General features: G+C 48.3%; 16 protein-coding genes across 16 annotated transcripts; 7 read left to right on the forward strand and 9 right to left on the reverse strand.

Annotated features, from left to right (window-relative positions):
* Window positions 1–8: 8 nt before the first annotated feature.
* OGAPHI_005630 (uncharacterized protein) lies at window positions 9–734 on the reverse strand (the record flags this gene model as incomplete). Its single annotated transcript, XM_046206832.1, has 1 exon — window positions 9–734. One exon carries the CDS (start codon window positions 732–734, stop codon window positions 9–11), a length of 726 nt encoding a protein of 241 aa, XP_046059467.1.
* A 98-nt stretch (window positions 735–832) lies between these two features.
* On the forward strand, window positions 833–2,038 carry OGAPHI_005631 (uncharacterized protein; the record flags this gene model as incomplete). Its single annotated transcript, XM_046206833.1, has 1 exon — window positions 833–2,038. The coding sequence occupies one exon, from the start codon at window positions 833–835 to the stop codon at window positions 2,036–2,038; it is 1,206 nt and encodes a 401-aa protein (XP_046059468.1).
* Window positions 2,039–2,074: 36 nt separating this feature from the next.
* On the reverse strand, window positions 2,075–3,096 carry OGAPHI_005632 (uncharacterized protein; the record flags this gene model as incomplete). The annotated part of the gene is made up of 2 exons (XM_046206834.1): window positions 2,075–2,965; window positions 3,082–3,096. 2 exons carry the CDS (start codon window positions 3,094–3,096, stop codon window positions 2,075–2,077), a joined length of 906 nt encoding a protein of 301 aa, XP_046059469.1.
* Window positions 3,097–3,191: 95 nt separating this feature from the next.
* OGAPHI_005633 (uncharacterized protein) lies at window positions 3,192–5,312 on the reverse strand (the record flags this gene model as incomplete). Its single annotated transcript, XM_046206835.1, has 1 exon — window positions 3,192–5,312. One exon carries the CDS (start codon window positions 5,310–5,312, stop codon window positions 3,192–3,194), a length of 2,121 nt encoding a protein of 706 aa, XP_046059470.1.
* On the forward strand, window positions 4,285–5,153 carry OGAPHI_005634 (uncharacterized protein; the record flags this gene model as incomplete). Its single annotated transcript, XM_046206836.1, has 2 exons — window positions 4,285–4,425; window positions 4,494–5,153. 2 exons carry the CDS (start codon window positions 4,285–4,287, stop codon window positions 5,151–5,153), a joined length of 801 nt encoding a protein of 266 aa, XP_046059471.1.
* A 76-nt stretch (window positions 5,313–5,388) lies between the features above and the next one.
* On the forward strand, window positions 5,389–6,504 carry OGAPHI_005635 (uncharacterized protein; the record flags this gene model as incomplete). The annotated part of the gene is made up of 1 exon (XM_046206837.1): window positions 5,389–6,504. One exon carries the CDS (start codon window positions 5,389–5,391, stop codon window positions 6,502–6,504), a length of 1,116 nt encoding a protein of 371 aa, XP_046059472.1.
* A 20-nt stretch (window positions 6,505–6,524) lies between these two features.
* OGAPHI_005636 (uncharacterized protein) lies at window positions 6,525–8,633 on the reverse strand (the record flags this gene model as incomplete). Its single annotated transcript, XM_046206838.1, has 1 exon — window positions 6,525–8,633. The coding sequence occupies one exon, from the start codon at window positions 8,631–8,633 to the stop codon at window positions 6,525–6,527; it is 2,109 nt and encodes a 702-aa protein (XP_046059473.1).
* A 205-nt stretch (window positions 8,634–8,838) lies between these two features.
* On the reverse strand, window positions 8,839–10,650 carry OGAPHI_005637 (uncharacterized protein; the record flags this gene model as incomplete). Its single annotated transcript, XM_046206839.1, has 1 exon — window positions 8,839–10,650. The coding sequence occupies one exon, from the start codon at window positions 10,648–10,650 to the stop codon at window positions 8,839–8,841; it is 1,812 nt and encodes a 603-aa protein (XP_046059474.1).
* OGAPHI_005638 (uncharacterized protein) lies at window positions 9,227–9,969 on the forward strand (the record flags this gene model as incomplete). Its single annotated transcript, XM_046206841.1, has 2 exons — window positions 9,227–9,481; window positions 9,565–9,969. The coding sequence occupies 2 exons, from the start codon at window positions 9,227–9,229 to the stop codon at window positions 9,967–9,969; spliced, it is 660 nt and encodes a 219-aa protein (XP_046059475.1).
* An 81-nt stretch (window positions 10,651–10,731) lies between the features above and the next one.
* On the forward strand, window positions 10,732–13,587 carry OGAPHI_005639 (uncharacterized protein; the record flags this gene model as incomplete). The annotated part of the gene is made up of 1 exon (XM_046206842.1): window positions 10,732–13,587. The coding sequence occupies one exon, from the start codon at window positions 10,732–10,734 to the stop codon at window positions 13,585–13,587; it is 2,856 nt and encodes a 951-aa protein (XP_046059476.1).
* OGAPHI_005640 (uncharacterized protein) lies at window positions 11,058–11,327 on the reverse strand (the record flags this gene model as incomplete). The annotated part of the gene is made up of 1 exon (XM_046206843.1): window positions 11,058–11,327. One exon carries the CDS (start codon window positions 11,325–11,327, stop codon window positions 11,058–11,060), a length of 270 nt encoding a protein of 89 aa, XP_046059477.1.
* On the reverse strand, window positions 12,282–12,569 carry OGAPHI_005641 (uncharacterized protein; the record flags this gene model as incomplete). The annotated part of the gene is made up of 1 exon (XM_046206844.1): window positions 12,282–12,569. One exon carries the CDS (start codon window positions 12,567–12,569, stop codon window positions 12,282–12,284), a length of 288 nt encoding a protein of 95 aa, XP_046059478.1.
* Window positions 13,588–13,612: 25 nt separating the features above from the next.
* On the reverse strand, window positions 13,613–14,467 carry OGAPHI_005642 (uncharacterized protein; the record flags this gene model as incomplete). Its single annotated transcript, XM_046206845.1, has 1 exon — window positions 13,613–14,467. The coding sequence occupies one exon, from the start codon at window positions 14,465–14,467 to the stop codon at window positions 13,613–13,615; it is 855 nt and encodes a 284-aa protein (XP_046059479.1).
* Window positions 14,468–14,562: 95 nt separating this feature from the next.
* On the forward strand, window positions 14,563–15,618 carry OGAPHI_005643 (uncharacterized protein; the record flags this gene model as incomplete). Its single annotated transcript, XM_046206846.1, has 1 exon — window positions 14,563–15,618. The coding sequence occupies one exon, from the start codon at window positions 14,563–14,565 to the stop codon at window positions 15,616–15,618; it is 1,056 nt and encodes a 351-aa protein (XP_046059480.1).
* OGAPHI_005644 (uncharacterized protein) lies at window positions 14,578–16,043 on the reverse strand (the record flags this gene model as incomplete). Its single annotated transcript, XM_046206847.1, has 2 exons — window positions 14,578–15,599; window positions 15,989–16,043. The coding sequence occupies 2 exons, from the start codon at window positions 16,041–16,043 to the stop codon at window positions 14,578–14,580; spliced, it is 1,077 nt and encodes a 358-aa protein (XP_046059481.1).
* OGAPHI_005645 (uncharacterized protein) lies at window positions 15,925–16,467 on the forward strand (the record flags this gene model as incomplete). Its single annotated transcript, XM_046206848.1, has 1 exon — window positions 15,925–16,467. One exon carries the CDS (start codon window positions 15,925–15,927, stop codon window positions 16,465–16,467), a length of 543 nt encoding a protein of 180 aa, XP_046059482.1.
* Between the last annotated feature and the right edge of the window lie 3 nt (window positions 16,468–16,470).

Here is a 16,470-nt window from a genome sequence, read left to right on the forward strand (position 1 = left end):
TTTGAAAATTAATTATGTTTCTTTGCGTCCTTGTAATTTTGGTCCTGTCTGTGTTCGACTCTTGAGAGAAAGTCCTGCTGGTCCAAATATCCTCCCTTATTTTTAAATTTCAGCTCGTCTCCAATCTTCGACTTGTCCACGTACGAAGCCCAGTCGAGTCGCGACTTCTCCAATGTGGAAAGTTTGGTGCTGGAAGCGTTGTTGATCACGTCATCCAGCAAACTTGCCCGCTTCCGTTTTGGGGCCTTTTTCTTAGGCAGAGGCTGAACCGGCGTTGACTCCTTTGATTCCTTGAGTTTCGTGGAGTTGAAGTGCGCACGGGCCTCTTCCGAGTTCGCGTCCACCCATTTCTCCTCCGTCACGGTCTCGCCCGCAAACTCGTACGTTCTGGTGATCTTGATCTTTTCGGTATCTGTGGAGTCTGTAGGCTGGGACAGGGGTTTTGGTTCTGGCGACGATTTGGGCTTGGACTGATTAAGCTCCTTCCAAATGGAATCCACATCCACTGAGGACTCCTTGGGCTTCTCATACGACTTCTCGTGTTTCTCCTCCAGCCTCTGTCTCCTGGTACGGATCAATCCGCCAGACTCGAGGTTATCGTACCTGGGGAGGTCTTTATCGTCGTCTTCGTCGTCGTCGTTTTCTTCCTTGGCATCTGGATCATAATCATCGTCCTCCGACTCCTGGTAGTCGGCCACCGACTCTTCCAGCGTCTTTTTCTCTTCCTCCGTCATGGACCCCAGTTGCACAAAATGTTTAGTTTTCTGGTCGTGGCCCTGCGAGATTTCATCGACGAAAAAATTGTGGGAGATTAAAGATTACCGTCTCCAGCATGCTGAAACGGAAAAACGAGGGAGGAGAGGAAAACACCGTCAAGCGCGTGGCCCGCGACAACGAGACTCCCACGCCGAGTGACTCGGATAAAGAAGAAGGCCATTCCGGTCCTTCTGGGGCCGGATCCGGCAACATAGAACATTCTGTGGAGGAAAACAAGGGACCTCAAGAGCAGCCGCCTCCCGCGGATAGCGGCGCCAATTCGTCGCAGCAACGGCCTCCAGCAGACGAGCCAATGTACGTGCACTTCCGAATGCTGTGCTCGATCAACGAGACGGCCGCAATTGTTGGAAAAGGTGGAGACACCATCAACAAGATCAAGGAGCAGTCCAACGCCCGAGTCAATGTGAGTGAAAACTTGAAAGGAATCCCCGAGCGCGTGATTACCGTGCGTGGGGCGGCCGAATACGTGGCCAAGGCTTTCGGACTCATCACGAGAGCCATTATGGACGAACCGTTCAACCAGGCTTCCACCGTCGACTCGAAACAGATAAATCTCAAGCTTCTGTTCCCTCACACGATAATTGGCTACATCATAGGCAAAAAGGGTGCTAGATTTAGAGAGATCGAGGACAACTCGGCGGCAGCGTTGAAGGCCAGCGATCAGATCCTCCCTGCCTCCACAGACAGAATACTCCACATCACGGGAGTCGCCGATGCTATTCACATAGCCACGTATTACGTGGCCCAGACGGTGCTGGACCACAAGCAGCACCTTGCGAACGCGATTTTCTATAACCCGGCAAACTACGGGCAGCCAAGCAGACCGGTGAACGGCGCTGCCGCGGCTCCTCCTCCACAGCAGATCCCATATGGGGGAGGATACCCACCGCAGATGATGCCGATGGTGCAACCCGGATACATGGGCCAACCTGTGCCCCAGCAGTACGGACAGTACGTTCCTAGCGCAGTTCCGCCGCCTGCAGGGGGCGCTGGTGCTGGCCAGGAGAAGATGAGCCAAGACATTTACGTTCCCCAGATGCACATCGGGCTGGTGATTGGCAAGGGAGGCAAAAACCTCAAGGATATCCGTACCATCACAGGCTGCTACGTCAAGGTTAACGACGAGGTTCCTGGGGCCACTGAGCGGAAGCTGACTTTGATGAGCTCCAGTCCGTTTGCCATTCAGCAGGCCATCATGTTGATCAACAACAAAATCGAGAACGAGAAACAAAGACAGAGAAGAGACCACAGAGAAGATTAAGTGTATATTAGGAATACAAGATGCGGAGAGCTGGGGCTATTGGATTCTGCTCCGCTCCCATAATTTTTCAAGACTCTTTTTAAACACCAAGACGTTATGGTCGATTACGGCCAAAGCATTTGCGTCGTTTTCGTCTTCGAGTCTCGTCACTGCAACCAGTGCCAGGCCACGGATCATCTGCTGTAGATAAAGCACCGACCCGCTTTGGAGCTTGGAAACGCATCTGGTTGGTTGCGGGTTGGTGTTTGGCTCTGCGTCGGACCCTGACTCGTACAGACCGTCCAGGTCGATCGTCACGTCGATGAATTCGGCACAAACCTCATAAGTCTGGATATCCACGGGCGACGAGTCAGTTGCCACGTAGATCTTGGAGTTCACGTCGAAGAGAAACACTTTGTCCAGAGTGCTGTACTGCATCAGCAAGTCGAGCAGGTTTTCCAAAGCTGGCAGCTCAAAGATGAGTTTCTGCACAATTCGTGAGAACGCCTCGTAAATAGAGTGGTCGAAAATCGACGTGAGGTAGAACGAGATCTGCACTCCGTCGAGTCCGTAGTCGAGCAAATCGTCGCCGACCCGTTGCATTATATCTCTCTGTGTTTCTAAACGGAAGTCTTCCGAAAGACCGTCGATCTTGTGTATGAGGACCTCAATGTGCAGATTCGAGTTGACGCTGCATGCGTACTTGATGATCACGGCCAGGTTCTGCAGAGCGCTGAGATACTCGTCCTGGCTGTCTATAACGTAAACCAGTGCGCCAATGGACGAAAACAGCTTTTCCGAGTCGTACAACGACGGCTCAAACAGGTTTAATTGACCAGGAAGCTCCATGACCGCTAGGTCGATCAACGACCGGAAATTCTCCGTGGTGGGCTTGGTGGTGCTCTCAAGATAAAGTGTATCTAATGGCTGCATGTCATGGAAAACAACCTTGCAAATTGACGACTTTCCCGACCTTTCCGGTTAGCAATACATCATCCGCAAACAAAAACTTACCGTCTGAGACCCATCAGCAGCACAGTGGCATTGTTATACTTGTTTAGTACCGCCTCCACATCCATCGTTAGATATTATTTGGTTCTAATAAAAAATCGGCACAGCCAGCTTCTATATAAAACAGAGTATATTGTACATTATCTAGGTTGACGATAAAGTTTTAGACTTTAGCGCGCTTGGACTCGGACGACGACTGGGAGGCCTTGCGCTTGCGCTTCTCTTCCAGTTTCGACAGATATTTGGCCATGTACTCCTTCACGAAATGCTTGACCTTGGCCTTTTTCTCCTCGCTTAGCTCGTCTGGAGGAGTCTCGTCGGCGTGTCTCTTGAACTCCTTCTGTGCAAGCGTGTGCACCACGTCTCGAGCACACGTCTTGAGCCCGTCACGGCCAATCTCAGACTGGTATTTCTTCATCATGTTGGGCACAGCAGCAGCAAACAGCTTGGTCCACTGCTTCTCCACAGAGCTCACGTGATCCGTCTCTTTCTTGACCACAGGCGAGGCAGGTCTTTCGAGCGAGGCCTCTGCAATGATCGAAGACAACATGCTCATCCGTTTTTCCTCGGTTTCAAGCTCCTTCTGTCGAGCCATTTGCCGTTCTCTCTCCAGCCTCTTGAGCTTGGCCTCTTCTTTCTGTCTTTCCTTCTCGCGTCTCCGTTTTCTCTCCTCCTCGTCCGTGACTTTGCTTGGCATGGCGATCTGCTTTGGCTTCTCCCACTGAGTGATGTTTTTCGTCCTGTTATAGTAGTAAATCGCCTTGGTGGACGGGTCCTCTGCCCACTCCCAGCCTGGTGGTAGAGCAACACCATCGATCTTGGTGTTGACCGGCTCCGGAGTTTCTGCAGCCGGAGCAGAAGTGGATCGTGTTCTTCTGTCGTCCAGGTTGGTCGAGGTGTTGGCAGCATCACCAAGATCGCTCTTCTTGGGGATCCGGTAAACAAGCTCCAGATCTTTCCAGCCATTCAATAACTGGTCGATTTGGGTCTTGGTCTCCTGGTTGTTGCTCTTGCCTCGCACTTCAAGTAAGAGCTCGTCGATCTTGCAGTTTGCAATGGAGTTCCTGGCACGCAGAGTAGGCCAGTGCAGGAGGATGTTGATTATGTAGCTGAACAGCTCTTCTTCTTTGATCGATAGTTTGGAGCCCGTTGGTTTCAAAACAGTCTTGATTGCAGTGCTCAGAGCTTGCATTCCATGTAAACGACAAAACCGTTCCACAATCTCGTCGTAATTTTCACACAGCGTGAATCTCTCGATGACACGCGAAATGACTATGAAATCAAGATCCGGTTGCAACAAACAACTCACCACTTTCGAGACGTCGCCCAAAGTCAAAGGATCCAAGATCAAAGACTTGACAAACTCCGCATTCACGTTCGAGTCGATATTGTCCTGGGTAACCTTAATTCCATTCTTCTTTTGGTCCTTGATCCATTTTTTCTCAACATTTGCGCGGACTCCCAGGGCTTCGGAGATTGTATGAGGCAACAGTCTGGCACTCTCGGACTGGGTCTTACCACCCATAACACCCAAACAGTTTGCCGCACCGCAGTAGCATTTCTGTGGCTCGGCACCGTATCTGTCGACGTTGTAATCAAAAGTGATCTCTTCGCCTTTGAGAATTTTGCGTTTGGCAAAGATGCCCATACGGAACCGTTTATTCACCACCCATTTCTCCACAAATGCGTTTGGATCGCACGAGTGGTTGCAAAACCGCCCAATACTGGCCTTCTTAGTGGCGTCGATGATCTCGTTATCCTGGATCATCATGAAGTAGAAGTGTTTGATGCCCTCGTTGGAGTATTTCTCTTTGTTCTCTTTGTACAGCTCGTTATCGACGATCTCTCCCTTATACTCCACAATGAATGTTTGTGCTGGAATATCTTTGTCGGCTCTCATACCGAACCCTTTATGCTGAGTTTTGAAGATCGAGACTGGAGCGATCTCGTTCTTTTGAAAACGTTGGTTCTGACAATCGTCTCCGCAGGTTTGGCACTGTCCATCAACACATTCGATATTTGTCAGTCTGTTGATACAGTCAGAGTCCGGGCCACACGCGTGATTCTCACCGTCAGAGCCAATGTCCTCGGTACAGTCACAAGTCATAAACTCGTCAGCTGCTGAATAAACGTCCTTGATGCTATCGCAATAGACATTGTTCTTCAGGTTGACAAAAGTGCTCAGCGCCTCTTCTGTAGCATCGGGCTCGGTGTCGTATAGCACCAGGTTCCCGTTTTCCAAAGGAGGAGTGATTGAACTTGAATTATCCCTGGACTTGGACATCCTATACAAAACACTTGTGAAAAGTTTGTGTATATTTTTTTAAGGGCAAGAGTATTTGTTTGATTCCCCTTATTGTATGGATAATATACCAACTGAAGAGCCCGGGAAAAATGATAATTTGTCTACTGTTCCGGCCCGTTGGGTGACAAATAGTCTCCTGAATGAGTCATTGATGGAGAAACAGGTTTCGCATTACGACAAGATCGAAAAACATTTAACAAAGCTTCCTCAATTCAAAGATAGCGAGGAGTTCTTTGAATGTCTGGCTCATTTCACCGATGAAGCTGCAGAATTGACCGATCTGAGTCGATTCGAGGACCAGTTTACCGCAGAGTCGGAATCGCACAAGTACGAGGTCATCATAGAGAATCAACGAGGAGCCACCATGTTGGGTATTCCAATGTACAGCAAGGAATCGCTGTTGTATCCTCTGGACCCGCCCAAATTCCAAACCCTTAAGGGCCACGCTATCACAAGTTTGAACCTTTATCCTTTGCCGAGTAAGAGCTGGAAATGGAGCTGGAATCACTGGTACATTCTAATGATTAAAGACGTGGATCAAGAGGGATGGGTTTATTCGCATATCAGGTTTGGAAGTCGCAAGTGGAAGGGGATAGGTCGTTTTGGGAATTTTGTTCGCAGGCGCGTTTGGGTGCGGAAGCGGGAAATGGTGCCGGATCTGGAACAGTATTCTCTGCATCTACCAACATCCTTGACTCTCGACGGGAAGCACATCGAAGAAGAGTTTGAGGAACAACAAGAAATTATCGAGGAACAACCAGAAAAACTGCAGATCCCGGTGATTGTCGAGTCGAACGATCCGTCCGAATCCTCTTCAACGTTCCTCGAGTACGATCTGCTCTCTTTATTTTCAAAGCTGAACGAGCTCAAGATCGACAGACTGAAAATCGAGGAGATCTTACGGTTCCTGTTCAATTCCACGCCAGAAACTCTCAGTGCATTAATCGCTAACTACAACGGCTCAGACGAAACGTCTTGGCTGCTCAAAATGATGTCACAGCTCCAATTCAACCAGTCTAAAAAAACGTTTCTGCAAAAGTTCGAAAGCAAGCTCGATTTCCCAAGCGATACGTCTTCAAAATTGTACGAAATCTACAGGATCTGTGAAATGATTCTTACAGACAGCTTCTATGACTCGCAAAGACGTCAAATGATACCCAAAGAAATATAATACATGCTATAAACAAGTTTTTACAAATGCCTTTTAATTTCCACCTCTTCTATGCTTTCAATCACATCGCCCACTTCATAGGAGATATCTCCATCCAGAGATAATCCACACTCCATTCCGTTTCTGACCTCTGCCACATCGTCTTTCTCGTGCTTTAATTGCTTAATCTTTCCACGGAATATTTCATCTCCCTTTCTCATCACTCTGACAACACTGCTTCTCTTCAAAACACCGTTCGTCACACGACATCCTGCGATAGTCATCTTGTTTTTGTTCTTGAGTGTGATTTCAAATAGCTGTTTCACCGAGGTGGTTGACAACACTTTAGTTTCGAACTTCTTAGGCAGTTTCGACGTGAGAGTTTCCAGAACGTCCTCGATCAGATGGTAGATCACCTTGAACTCTCTGATTTCCACGCCGGCTAGAGAAGCGCTGTTGATGATGTTCTTGGGGACTTTCACGTTGAACGCAAGGATTTGTGCTCCAGCAATTTTGGCCCTTTCGATGTCGCTCTCGGTTGGAGCTCCAACTTCTTCATACAAGATAGACGACTGCACCTCGTCATTACCCAGACCGGTGATACTTTGAGCAATAGCTTCTGCAGATCCACTAACATCTGCTTTGATGACATAGGGAACCACAATCTGTTTCTCTGCTTCAAGATCAAACAATTCCGGCTCAAGCTCCTTGATATCGTCAATAGTCAGTCCTTCCTGTTGGTACTCGCGGATCTTCTCCTCACGACGAGAAGCCTCGATTCTCTCCTTCATTCGCTTGTTCATCTCTTCAATCTGAGAGGCTTCTTCCAATAGAAGCTTTCTCTTTTCTCTATTCGTAATCACCTTCTTTGCAAGAGCTTCAGTTGGTGCCTCGAGACCCATTTCACCAGCATCGGGGATATCCTTCCATCCAGAGATCTCAACAGGAGTGGCCGGACCGGCAACTTTCAATGGCTTTCCGAACTCGTCCTTCATCACCCGCACTTTACACCATGTCTGGCCAGCAACGATAATTGCTCCTGGTTTCAATTTTCCCTTCATGACAAGAAAAGTGGCCACAATTCCAAGCCCTTTCTTCACCTCCGACTCCAAAACCCATCCCTCCACAGGCGTTTTATCTTCCTGTGTCTTGAGATCGAGCAAATCTGCCACCGTCACGATGGTTTCCTCCAGATCGGCCATTCCCAGACCTGTTTTTCCCGAAACACGAACAGTTGGCACCTCTCCACCATAATCTTCAACCTCGACTCCGTGGCCAGATAGGTCGGCCACCACTTTGTCCGGGTTGGCGTCAGGCTTGTCGCACTTGTTGATCGCAACCACCATTGGCACACCTGCATTTCTGGCGTGTCTAAGCGCCTCTTTAGTCTGGGGCATCACCGAGTCCTCAGCTGCAACCACTAAAACAACCACATCGGTGATATTGGCTCCTCGTTCTCTCATATTCAGAAACGCAGCGTGGCCTGGAGTGTCAAGGAACGTGATTGTTTTCTTGGAAACCGGGGTTTTCACCACAAATGCACCGATGTGCTGCGTGATACCCCCATGTTCGCCGTCCACAATCGACGATTTGCGCAAATAGTCTAGAATAGTTGTCTTCCCGTGATCCACATGTCCCATGATCGTCACTATGGGAGCACGCGGTTTGAGCAGCTTCTCGTCCTTTGGTTCTGGGGCCGGGAACAGATCTGCACCAAGGTCGTCGTTAGTATTGACTTCGAACCCGTACTCGTCGGCAATGAGAGAAGCGGTCTCGAAATCAAGAATAAAGTCATTTGTCATGTCCTCGAAACCGAGACCCGCCATCTTCTGAAGCAGCTCCGGCACTCTCACACGGAGGATCTGCGCAAAGTTGGCAACCGTAAGGAAACTAGGAACGTCCAGCTTGGGCCGATTCGTGGCAGCATCCTGTTTCTGTTTCGGCTTCGCTTTCACCTTCACCGACGCCTTTTGGGGCTGGGTGGGTTGGCTGGTCCGGGCAGCTGGTTTCTTATCCTGTTTCTTGCGTGGCTCCTGTTTCTGCTGCCGTGGAATTTGCTGTTCGGTCTTCTTTTTCGGAGCAGTGGCCGGCTTTGTAGCAATTGGCTTATTATCTGGCTTGGGCGAGTTCTTTGGTGTTGAAGAGGCCATCGGCTGTTCTGGTTGCGGTTTCGGCACGGGCTTTTTGAACCGCGAACGGCGAACATCGTCAGAGGCATACCGCACAAGTCGCGACGAAAACACCGTGCTGGGTCTCACGCACCTCACACCGTAACTTCTTAAATACATCCCCGGTGATAAATTTCTACGAATTTTTCAATATTTTTTTTCTAATATACAAGAGTCGATTCATTATTCATCGTGCGGATTTTTTATCTGGGCCAAAGTCGTCCACTTCGTCGGTGGAGCTCTGTGTCCGAGAAAGATCAAACAGCGTGTCTGTGTCTTCGTCCTGGGTAGGTTCATCGTGTGTAATATACTCGCTCTCTTCAAGAACAAACCTGTCCTCGTCGCTTGGCTCCGGATCATCTGGTGTCGGCACCTGTTCTAAAGCTGTAGGGATCGCAGACTCTGCCTGGTAATCGTGGTCGATCAGTGGACCGTGGAAATTATAGCGGCCCCAGAAATAGTAGAGCACCGCAATAAGGATGCTGAAAAGTCCAAACACTGCAACCGCATAGTTCATGGTTGCAATGTTGATGTAGCGCGACGGAGGCATGCACAGTACCACAATCGTTAGCAGGATGAAAATCACACTCAGTCCGTTGATCAGGTATCCAAGCTTGCGTAGCTTGAATGTAGAACCTCTGATTTTGCGCCGTTTGTTGAGCATGGACGAGAGAATCGGGATGCCATTCGCAGCGTTCAGGGCAACAACAGCACAGCCGACAAACGCATTGAATGCGGTTCCTGAAACCATCGAAAACGATCCCAACATGAACGAAACACCCACAGACAACAGGAGAGCGTTTTTCGGGACGATCTCCTCGTCGGCCATGGTATCGACCTGTTCCCAGAGCTGGTTGAAAGGGAGTCCTCTATCTCTTCCCAAAGCATACACAGTTCTGGAGGCTGTAGTGAGAGAGCCGATAGTAGCAAATGTAGAGGATCCGACAATCAAAATGACCAACACAAACGAAACCAAGAACGATTTTGTGGACAGCTTGAAAGCAATGTCGATAGGGAAGATGTCTGGGTTGTCGTCCAGAAGCAGCTGCAGATCGGGCAGGATACTCAAGATCGGGATGATAAAAATGAGACCGGTCAGACTGCTAACGAGAACGGAAACCAGCAGACCCTGAGGAATCGTTTTTTCTGGGGTTTTGACTTCCTCACTCATCGAAACGATCATTCCATATCCGTTGAAGGTGAGCGAGGAGAACTGGATTCCTCCGATGAAGAATGCGAGCACCGCAGGCCAGCCGCTGCGGGATGCGTCAAAGTTGGTGAGGATGTGTTTGATATCGTGGAAGTCGGAGCTGAATAGCATCAGCAGAAAATCCATCACTAGCACTGTATAGATGGTCCAGTAAATACACAGCTTGTTGATTCTTTCGAGATGTTTCTGGAACTTCAGGTTGACCAGTGCACTGAAAATGATGATAGCAAAATAGAGCAGCAACACAAACAGATCATCGTGCTTGTAATCGCTGCTTTTAAGCCCAAATATCGACAAAATGAATTGACTCCCACCAAATGCATAGGAAATGAACATGAGCCAGTTTCCCAAAACAAGGTACCAACCAGTGAACCATGAACTAACGAGAGAGTACTTTTCGTTGGCCAAGATGCTGCTGAAATGGTAAACTCCTCCCGAACTCGGGAACTTGCCTGAAATTTCTCCCAAGGACAGCGAAATAAGTAGGGTGAAAAAGGAGAACAGAACCCATCCCCATAAAATGGTGAAACTAGATCCACAAACGAGTCCAATTGCCAACGTGGACGAGATTCCAAATGGAACGTTCATCAACGAGAATCCCAGACCAATGATGGACCCAAAGGAAAAGGTCTTCTTGAGTTCCTGTTTGTACTTGAAATGCTCAATTTGCTCGGTGAGGTCGTCGTCCTGCCAGATATCGTTGAGGTCATGAAGCACATGTTCCCTGATGTTTCGCAACCTCTCGGAATTGGGCAGCAGCGAATAAATCACCGGCTCAGGATTTTGCATAATAAGCTCGAGTAAAATATGTGTTTTCTTTGTCTGAGAAGGCTTGGGAATAAATTTATTTATTTAGAAAATATCTTCACCATGTCGGAAGAGTTGTATGACGAGTTTGGAAACCTGATTGGTGTTCCAGACACCGACGTTTCTAGCGATGAAGAAATGGATGATCAACAAACCAAACTGGTGGTTCGCCAGCCGGGACTCCAGGAGGTGTTTGGTGCCGATGTCGAGACAGTGATAGCCACTACCGATGCAAAGGATATTAGTGAGCCCATTGTTGAGCCCGAAGTTGAGCGTAATTTCAAGATCGAGGAGACTGAACTACCAGAGACATTCTACTCGAAGGATTACATGTGGAAGCTGTCATATCTGCCCGAGAGGGTGCGAAATATAGCCTTGGTAGGAGGCCTTCATTCTGGGAAAACCGCTTTTCTAGACATGTTGGTCCATGAAACGCATAACTTGGATACGCCATTTGCCAAGGACTTCAAACCCATGAGATACACAGACAACCATACCATAGAGATCAAAAGAGGACTGTCCATCAAGACGTCCAGTATAACATTATTAATGCCCGATTTCAAACAAACCTCCAGAGTGGTGAACATCTTGGACGCTCCGGGCCACGTGAACTTTGTGGACGAGATGGCCGTTGCCATAAGACTCGCAGATACAGCCATGCTTGTTGTGGATTCGGTGGAAGGTATGACTAGAGGACTGCAACTGGCTATCGATCATTGTCTGCTAACCAATACACCTATGAGTTTGAACATTTCCAAAATCGACAGATTGATTCTGGAGCTACGGCTCCCACCATTGGATGCATATTATAGACTTCGGGCCGTCATCCACGAGATCAACCAATACATTGCATCATCTGAACTTGTTCAGAACTCCAAGTACTCCAGACCCACAAAACTGTCTCCAGAGCTGAATAACGTTTGTTTCAGCTCGCACACCCTTAATTTCTGTTTCACGCTTCGCAGCTTTGCGCAAAAATACGTCACCAATTCCAAACTCGACGTGGATTCGTTTGCTTCCAAACTTTGGGGAGATATTTATTATGCTGATAAGAAGTTCACTATTCGTCCGGAGAACAAAGCAGGTGCGGCTAACAATAGAACATTTGTGTCATTTGTTTTGAATCCGATCTACAAACTGACAACTACGACGCTCACAAAGACTCCAAAACAGCTCCAGTCGTACTTGGAGTCAGTCCATGGAATCACGTCGATTCACCGTTCCAAGTACCAGCTAGACGTTCAGCTACTTCTGAAGGAAGTCTTTTTTGCGTACTTTGGCACAGTATCTACACCATTTGTGGATTTGGTGCAGTACGCGCTGTCTCCCGTTGAGAACAATCCCCACAAGTTTAACCTACTTTACAAGAGCACCGCTCCGGAAACCATTGCTAACGAGATCTCCAAGTGCGATCCTGATGGACCGCTTATTGCATATGTTGCGAAACTTGTTGATTCTGTGGACGCCAACCGCTTTTACGCTCAGGTTCGTGTTCTCTCGGGAACTCTGAAAGCTGGTAGCTCTGTGCTTCTTCTTGGAGAAAACTACAGTCCTGAATTCACCGACGATATCAAGGTCCAGGACGTTCGTAGGACGTTCATTGGGTGCTCCCGCTACCGTATCAACGTTGAAGGCATCCCTGCCGGGTCGATTGGTCTGATATCTGGCCATGACATTGACTCATTCATCACCAAAACTGCAACAATCTTTGACACCAAATTCAAATCCGAATCTCTCGACATCTTCAAACCATTGGATATGATATCTAAGCCAGTTTTCAAGATCCCAGTGCAACCGGCTGTTCCCTCGGAACTGTCGAAGTTTATCGATGGATTGAAGAAGCTCAACAGATCGTACATTGGTTGCGAGGTGAAGGTTGAAGAAGGCGGCGAGCACATCATTCTGGGTTACGGAGAGTTGTATCTTGATTGTCTTTTGCATGACCTGCGTTTGCTATATGCCGGTGTCGATCTAAAAGTTGGCGATCCAACCTCGAGATTCGCTGAAACGTGTTTGGACATGTCCAAGGTGAAGATCGTGAGCGAATCCACCAACAAGAAAAACAGCATCACTGTGATTGCAGAACCACTTGAAGAGCAGATAACCAAGGACATTGACTCTGGTGTTCTGGTGACCAACGTTCCTCAAAGAGTACTGGCCAAAGAGTTAAGAACCAAGTACGGGTGGGATTCTCTGGCTGCCAGATCGATATGGACGTTTGGGCCAGATGAAACAGGAACGTGTGTTTTGAACGACGATACACTTCCCGAAGAGACGGATAAGGCAAGATTGAGCAGTTTGAGAGACCTGATAGTGCAGGGATTCAAATGGTCAACCAGGGAAGGCCCGCTGTGCGATGAGCCTGTCAAGAGTGTCAAGTTCCGTATTATCGAGGCTTCACTCTCTTCGAACTTCCTCGAAGCGAATGGAGCTCAAATTATTCAAATGGTTCGCAAAGCCTGCTACACTGCAATGATGACGGCTACTCCTCGACTGTTAGAGCCGATCTACGAGATTGAAATTCTATGTTTTTCCTCGGTCGTTCCAGCTTTGAACAAGCTTTTGGATAAGAGAAGAGGAACAATCACCAAAGACCTCCCTGTGGAAGGAACTCCCTTGTACAAAGTCTACGGGTACATTCCCGTCATTGAGTCGATTGGACTGGAAACAGATATTAGAATGTACACCCGAGGCCAGGCCATGTGTCAGCTTGTGTTCAGCCATTGGAACGTTGTTCCTGGTGATCCACTGGACGAGGACTGCTACATTCCTGTTTTGAAACCAGCTCCTATCAACTCTTTGTCCCGAGACTTTACTTTGAAGACCAGAAAGATGAAGGGAATAGAAGACGTCCCTTCATTGAAGAAATACGTCGACACAGACATTTACGAAAAGCTGCAAACAGCAGGTATTGTATAGAAAACGATGATTAATGATAGCGTAATTAGTTACCTCTTCTATGTCTCTTGCTCTTTCCAGGACGTTGAGGCTTCTTGCGGTTCAACTTCGACTCGACCCGCTGTTTCTTGCTTCCTCTGCGTCCTCTATCCGAAGCATCGCCTGCAGCCTCTTCCACGGCGATATTGAATTCGTCGTCACCAATCTCATTATTCTGTCTCTTACGCTTGAGCGATTTGATCTTTGCCAGAGCATCGCTCTTTTCCTTCTGTCTCTTTTGCAACGTCTCGTGTTGAACCTGTTTTCCGAATTTCTTGAGTTGCCTCTGTCTTCTGGCCTCCTCTCTAGCCTTCTTTTCGGTAGCCTCGGTGACCAGCTTGGCCTTCAACTTGTCCATATGTGAATCGTCCTTGAGCATCTCTGCAAAGTAGTCCTTTGGTCTAGTAAATGGCACCTTCAAAGCCAGAAGCTTCTTGCGTCCCTCGACAGCAGCCTCCAGTCCCTGTTTATAAAAAGCAAGCTCGCGTTCTGTGTCGTCGTCAACGTCCTTAATCTTGGGAGCAACTGCCTCGGACGAGGTCACCGTCTGGTGCTCGTTGAACTTGAGCTTGTCCCAAGGGTACGCGAAAGTGGCCAGCGACTGCTTCAAGGCTGTCAATTTGTTCACAGTCAGCTTGGTGTGTGGAACAACGTCGTCGTCAGAACCGATCTCTGCATCAGAAAGAGGAATGTCAGACTCCTGATCCAGTTCCAACTCATCTTCGTCGGCGCTCTCGTTCAGCTTCTCCAAATCCAGCTGTTCTTCTTCCTCCTCATCATCAGAAGCAGTTTCAAGCAACATCTTCTTGAGCTTGCGCTGCTCCTTTTTGCTCAGAGCAGTGCTTTCGTATTCCTGTGCCATGCTAGATAAATATTTTTTTTTCACATAAATTTTTTCACCCTTACCTTTTTAGTGCTCTCTCGTTCTTTCAATTATTTAAACGACTAATATAAACCATGGACAAAACACAATCAAGAACAAAGTTTTTGGCCGTCTTCCCAGACTTGGTCGACGACCTCGTTGCGGTTACCAAGCAATATGGAATGCCGGAAGATGCCATTGAATGGTTCAAGGGCAGTTTGAACTACAACACCCCTGGTGGGAAACTCAACAGAGGGTTGTCGGTGGTGGACACTTATGCGCTTTTGAAAGGTTACAAGTCGCTCGATGACTTCAGCGAGGAGGAGTACAAGAAGACTGCAATTCTCGGCTGGTGTATCGAGTTGTTGCAGGCCTACTTCCTTGTTGCCGATGACATGATGGACAAGTCTATCACCAGAAGAGGTCAACCCTGCTGGTACAGAGTCGAAGGTGTCAATGAGATCGCCATCAACGACTCGTTCATGCTCGAAGGTGCCTTGTACGTGTTGCTCAAGAAATACTTCAGAGAGGACTCCTATTACGTCAACCTGTTGGAACTGTTCCATGACGTGACTTTCCAAACCGAGTTGGGACAATTGTTGGATCTGATCACCGCTCCAGAGGACTCTGTCGACCTTTCCAAGTTCTCCTTGAGCAAGCACTCCTTCATCGTCATCTACAAAACTGCATACTACTCGTTCTACCTGCCCGTGGCTCTTGCCATGTATATGGCTGGTGTTGCCGACGATGCTGACCTCAAGCAGGCCCACGACGTTTTGATCCCATTGGGTGAGTACTTCCAGATCCAGGACGACTATCTCGACTGTTTTGGAAAACCAGAGGACATTGGTAAGGTTGGAACCGACATTTTGGACAACAAGTGTTCGTGGGTGATCAACACGGCCCTCCAGATCTGCACCCCAGAGCAAAGAGCTTTGTTGGACGAGAACTATGGCCGCAAAGACGCAGCCAAGGAGGCCAAGTGCAAGCAGCTCTTCAACGAGCTCAAGATCGACCAATTGTACCAGGAGTACGAGGAGAAGATCACCACTGAACTGCGTGCCAAGATCGCCAAGGTCGACGAGTCCAGAGGGTTCAAGGGACAGGTTTTGACCGCTTTCCTTGACAAGATCTATAAGAGAAAGAAATAGAGTGTGTATTGAACTATGCCTTAATACCTTCGCCTGCCCGAGGAGGATATTCCTTTGGGAAATCGTCGTCTTTATGTTTGCAGGTGCACCACGTCTCAGCAGCAGACTGACTCATTGCTCTCGGAATGTGCAGACCACAGCCAACCCAGGCCGTTCTGGAACACAGTGGACATTCAGCAGGACGACACATTGCTCAGATAAGATGCGGTGAAATTATAATTATAGTTTCACCGCCACATTCCGGCGGTCATGTGTATTTCGCTCACCTGACAAAAAATAAACAAGTTAGAATTAGGTTTAGTTACCATGTCCAGCGAAGAGGAACAAAAGGTGAAACGCGTCAAGATTGAAAACACGCAGCCAGAACAACCGTCGGAGTCCATCTCTGGCCTGGAGAAGTCTACCAGGCCGCAGATTCCAACCATGACTGTTCCGCAAAGCACAACGTTGCCATTGGAGCCAACTTTGAAACCGACAGCCGGGTCCGAGGAATGGCATACCTGGCGCAAGAACAACCACAAGGAAGTCGAGAAGAGAAGAAGAGAGACCATCAACCAAGGAATAAAAGAACTACAAGAATTGCTACCAACGCAGGATCATAACAAGTCTCAGATTCTTAAGCGTGCCGTCGAGTATATCAAAAGACTGAAGGAGAACGAGGACTCCAACATTGAGAAGTGGACTTTGGAGAAGTTGATCACCGACCAGGCTGTGAGCGAGCTTGCAAATTCTAATGAAAAGCTGAAGGCCGAGCTGGAAAAAACTTATCGTGAAGCCGAAGGTTGGCGGAGAGCTTATAACCAGTCTCAGGAGGAGCTTGCGGAGTTGAAGAAACGGCTGAAGAAATAAAGC

Source organism: Ogataea philodendri (genome assembly GCF_020536065.1).
Source record: "Ogataea philodendri strain CBS6075 chromosome Unknown scaffold3, whole genome shotgun sequence".
Taxonomy (NCBI): Eukaryota; Fungi; Ascomycota; class Pichiomycetes; order Pichiales; family Pichiaceae; genus Ogataea; species Ogataea philodendri.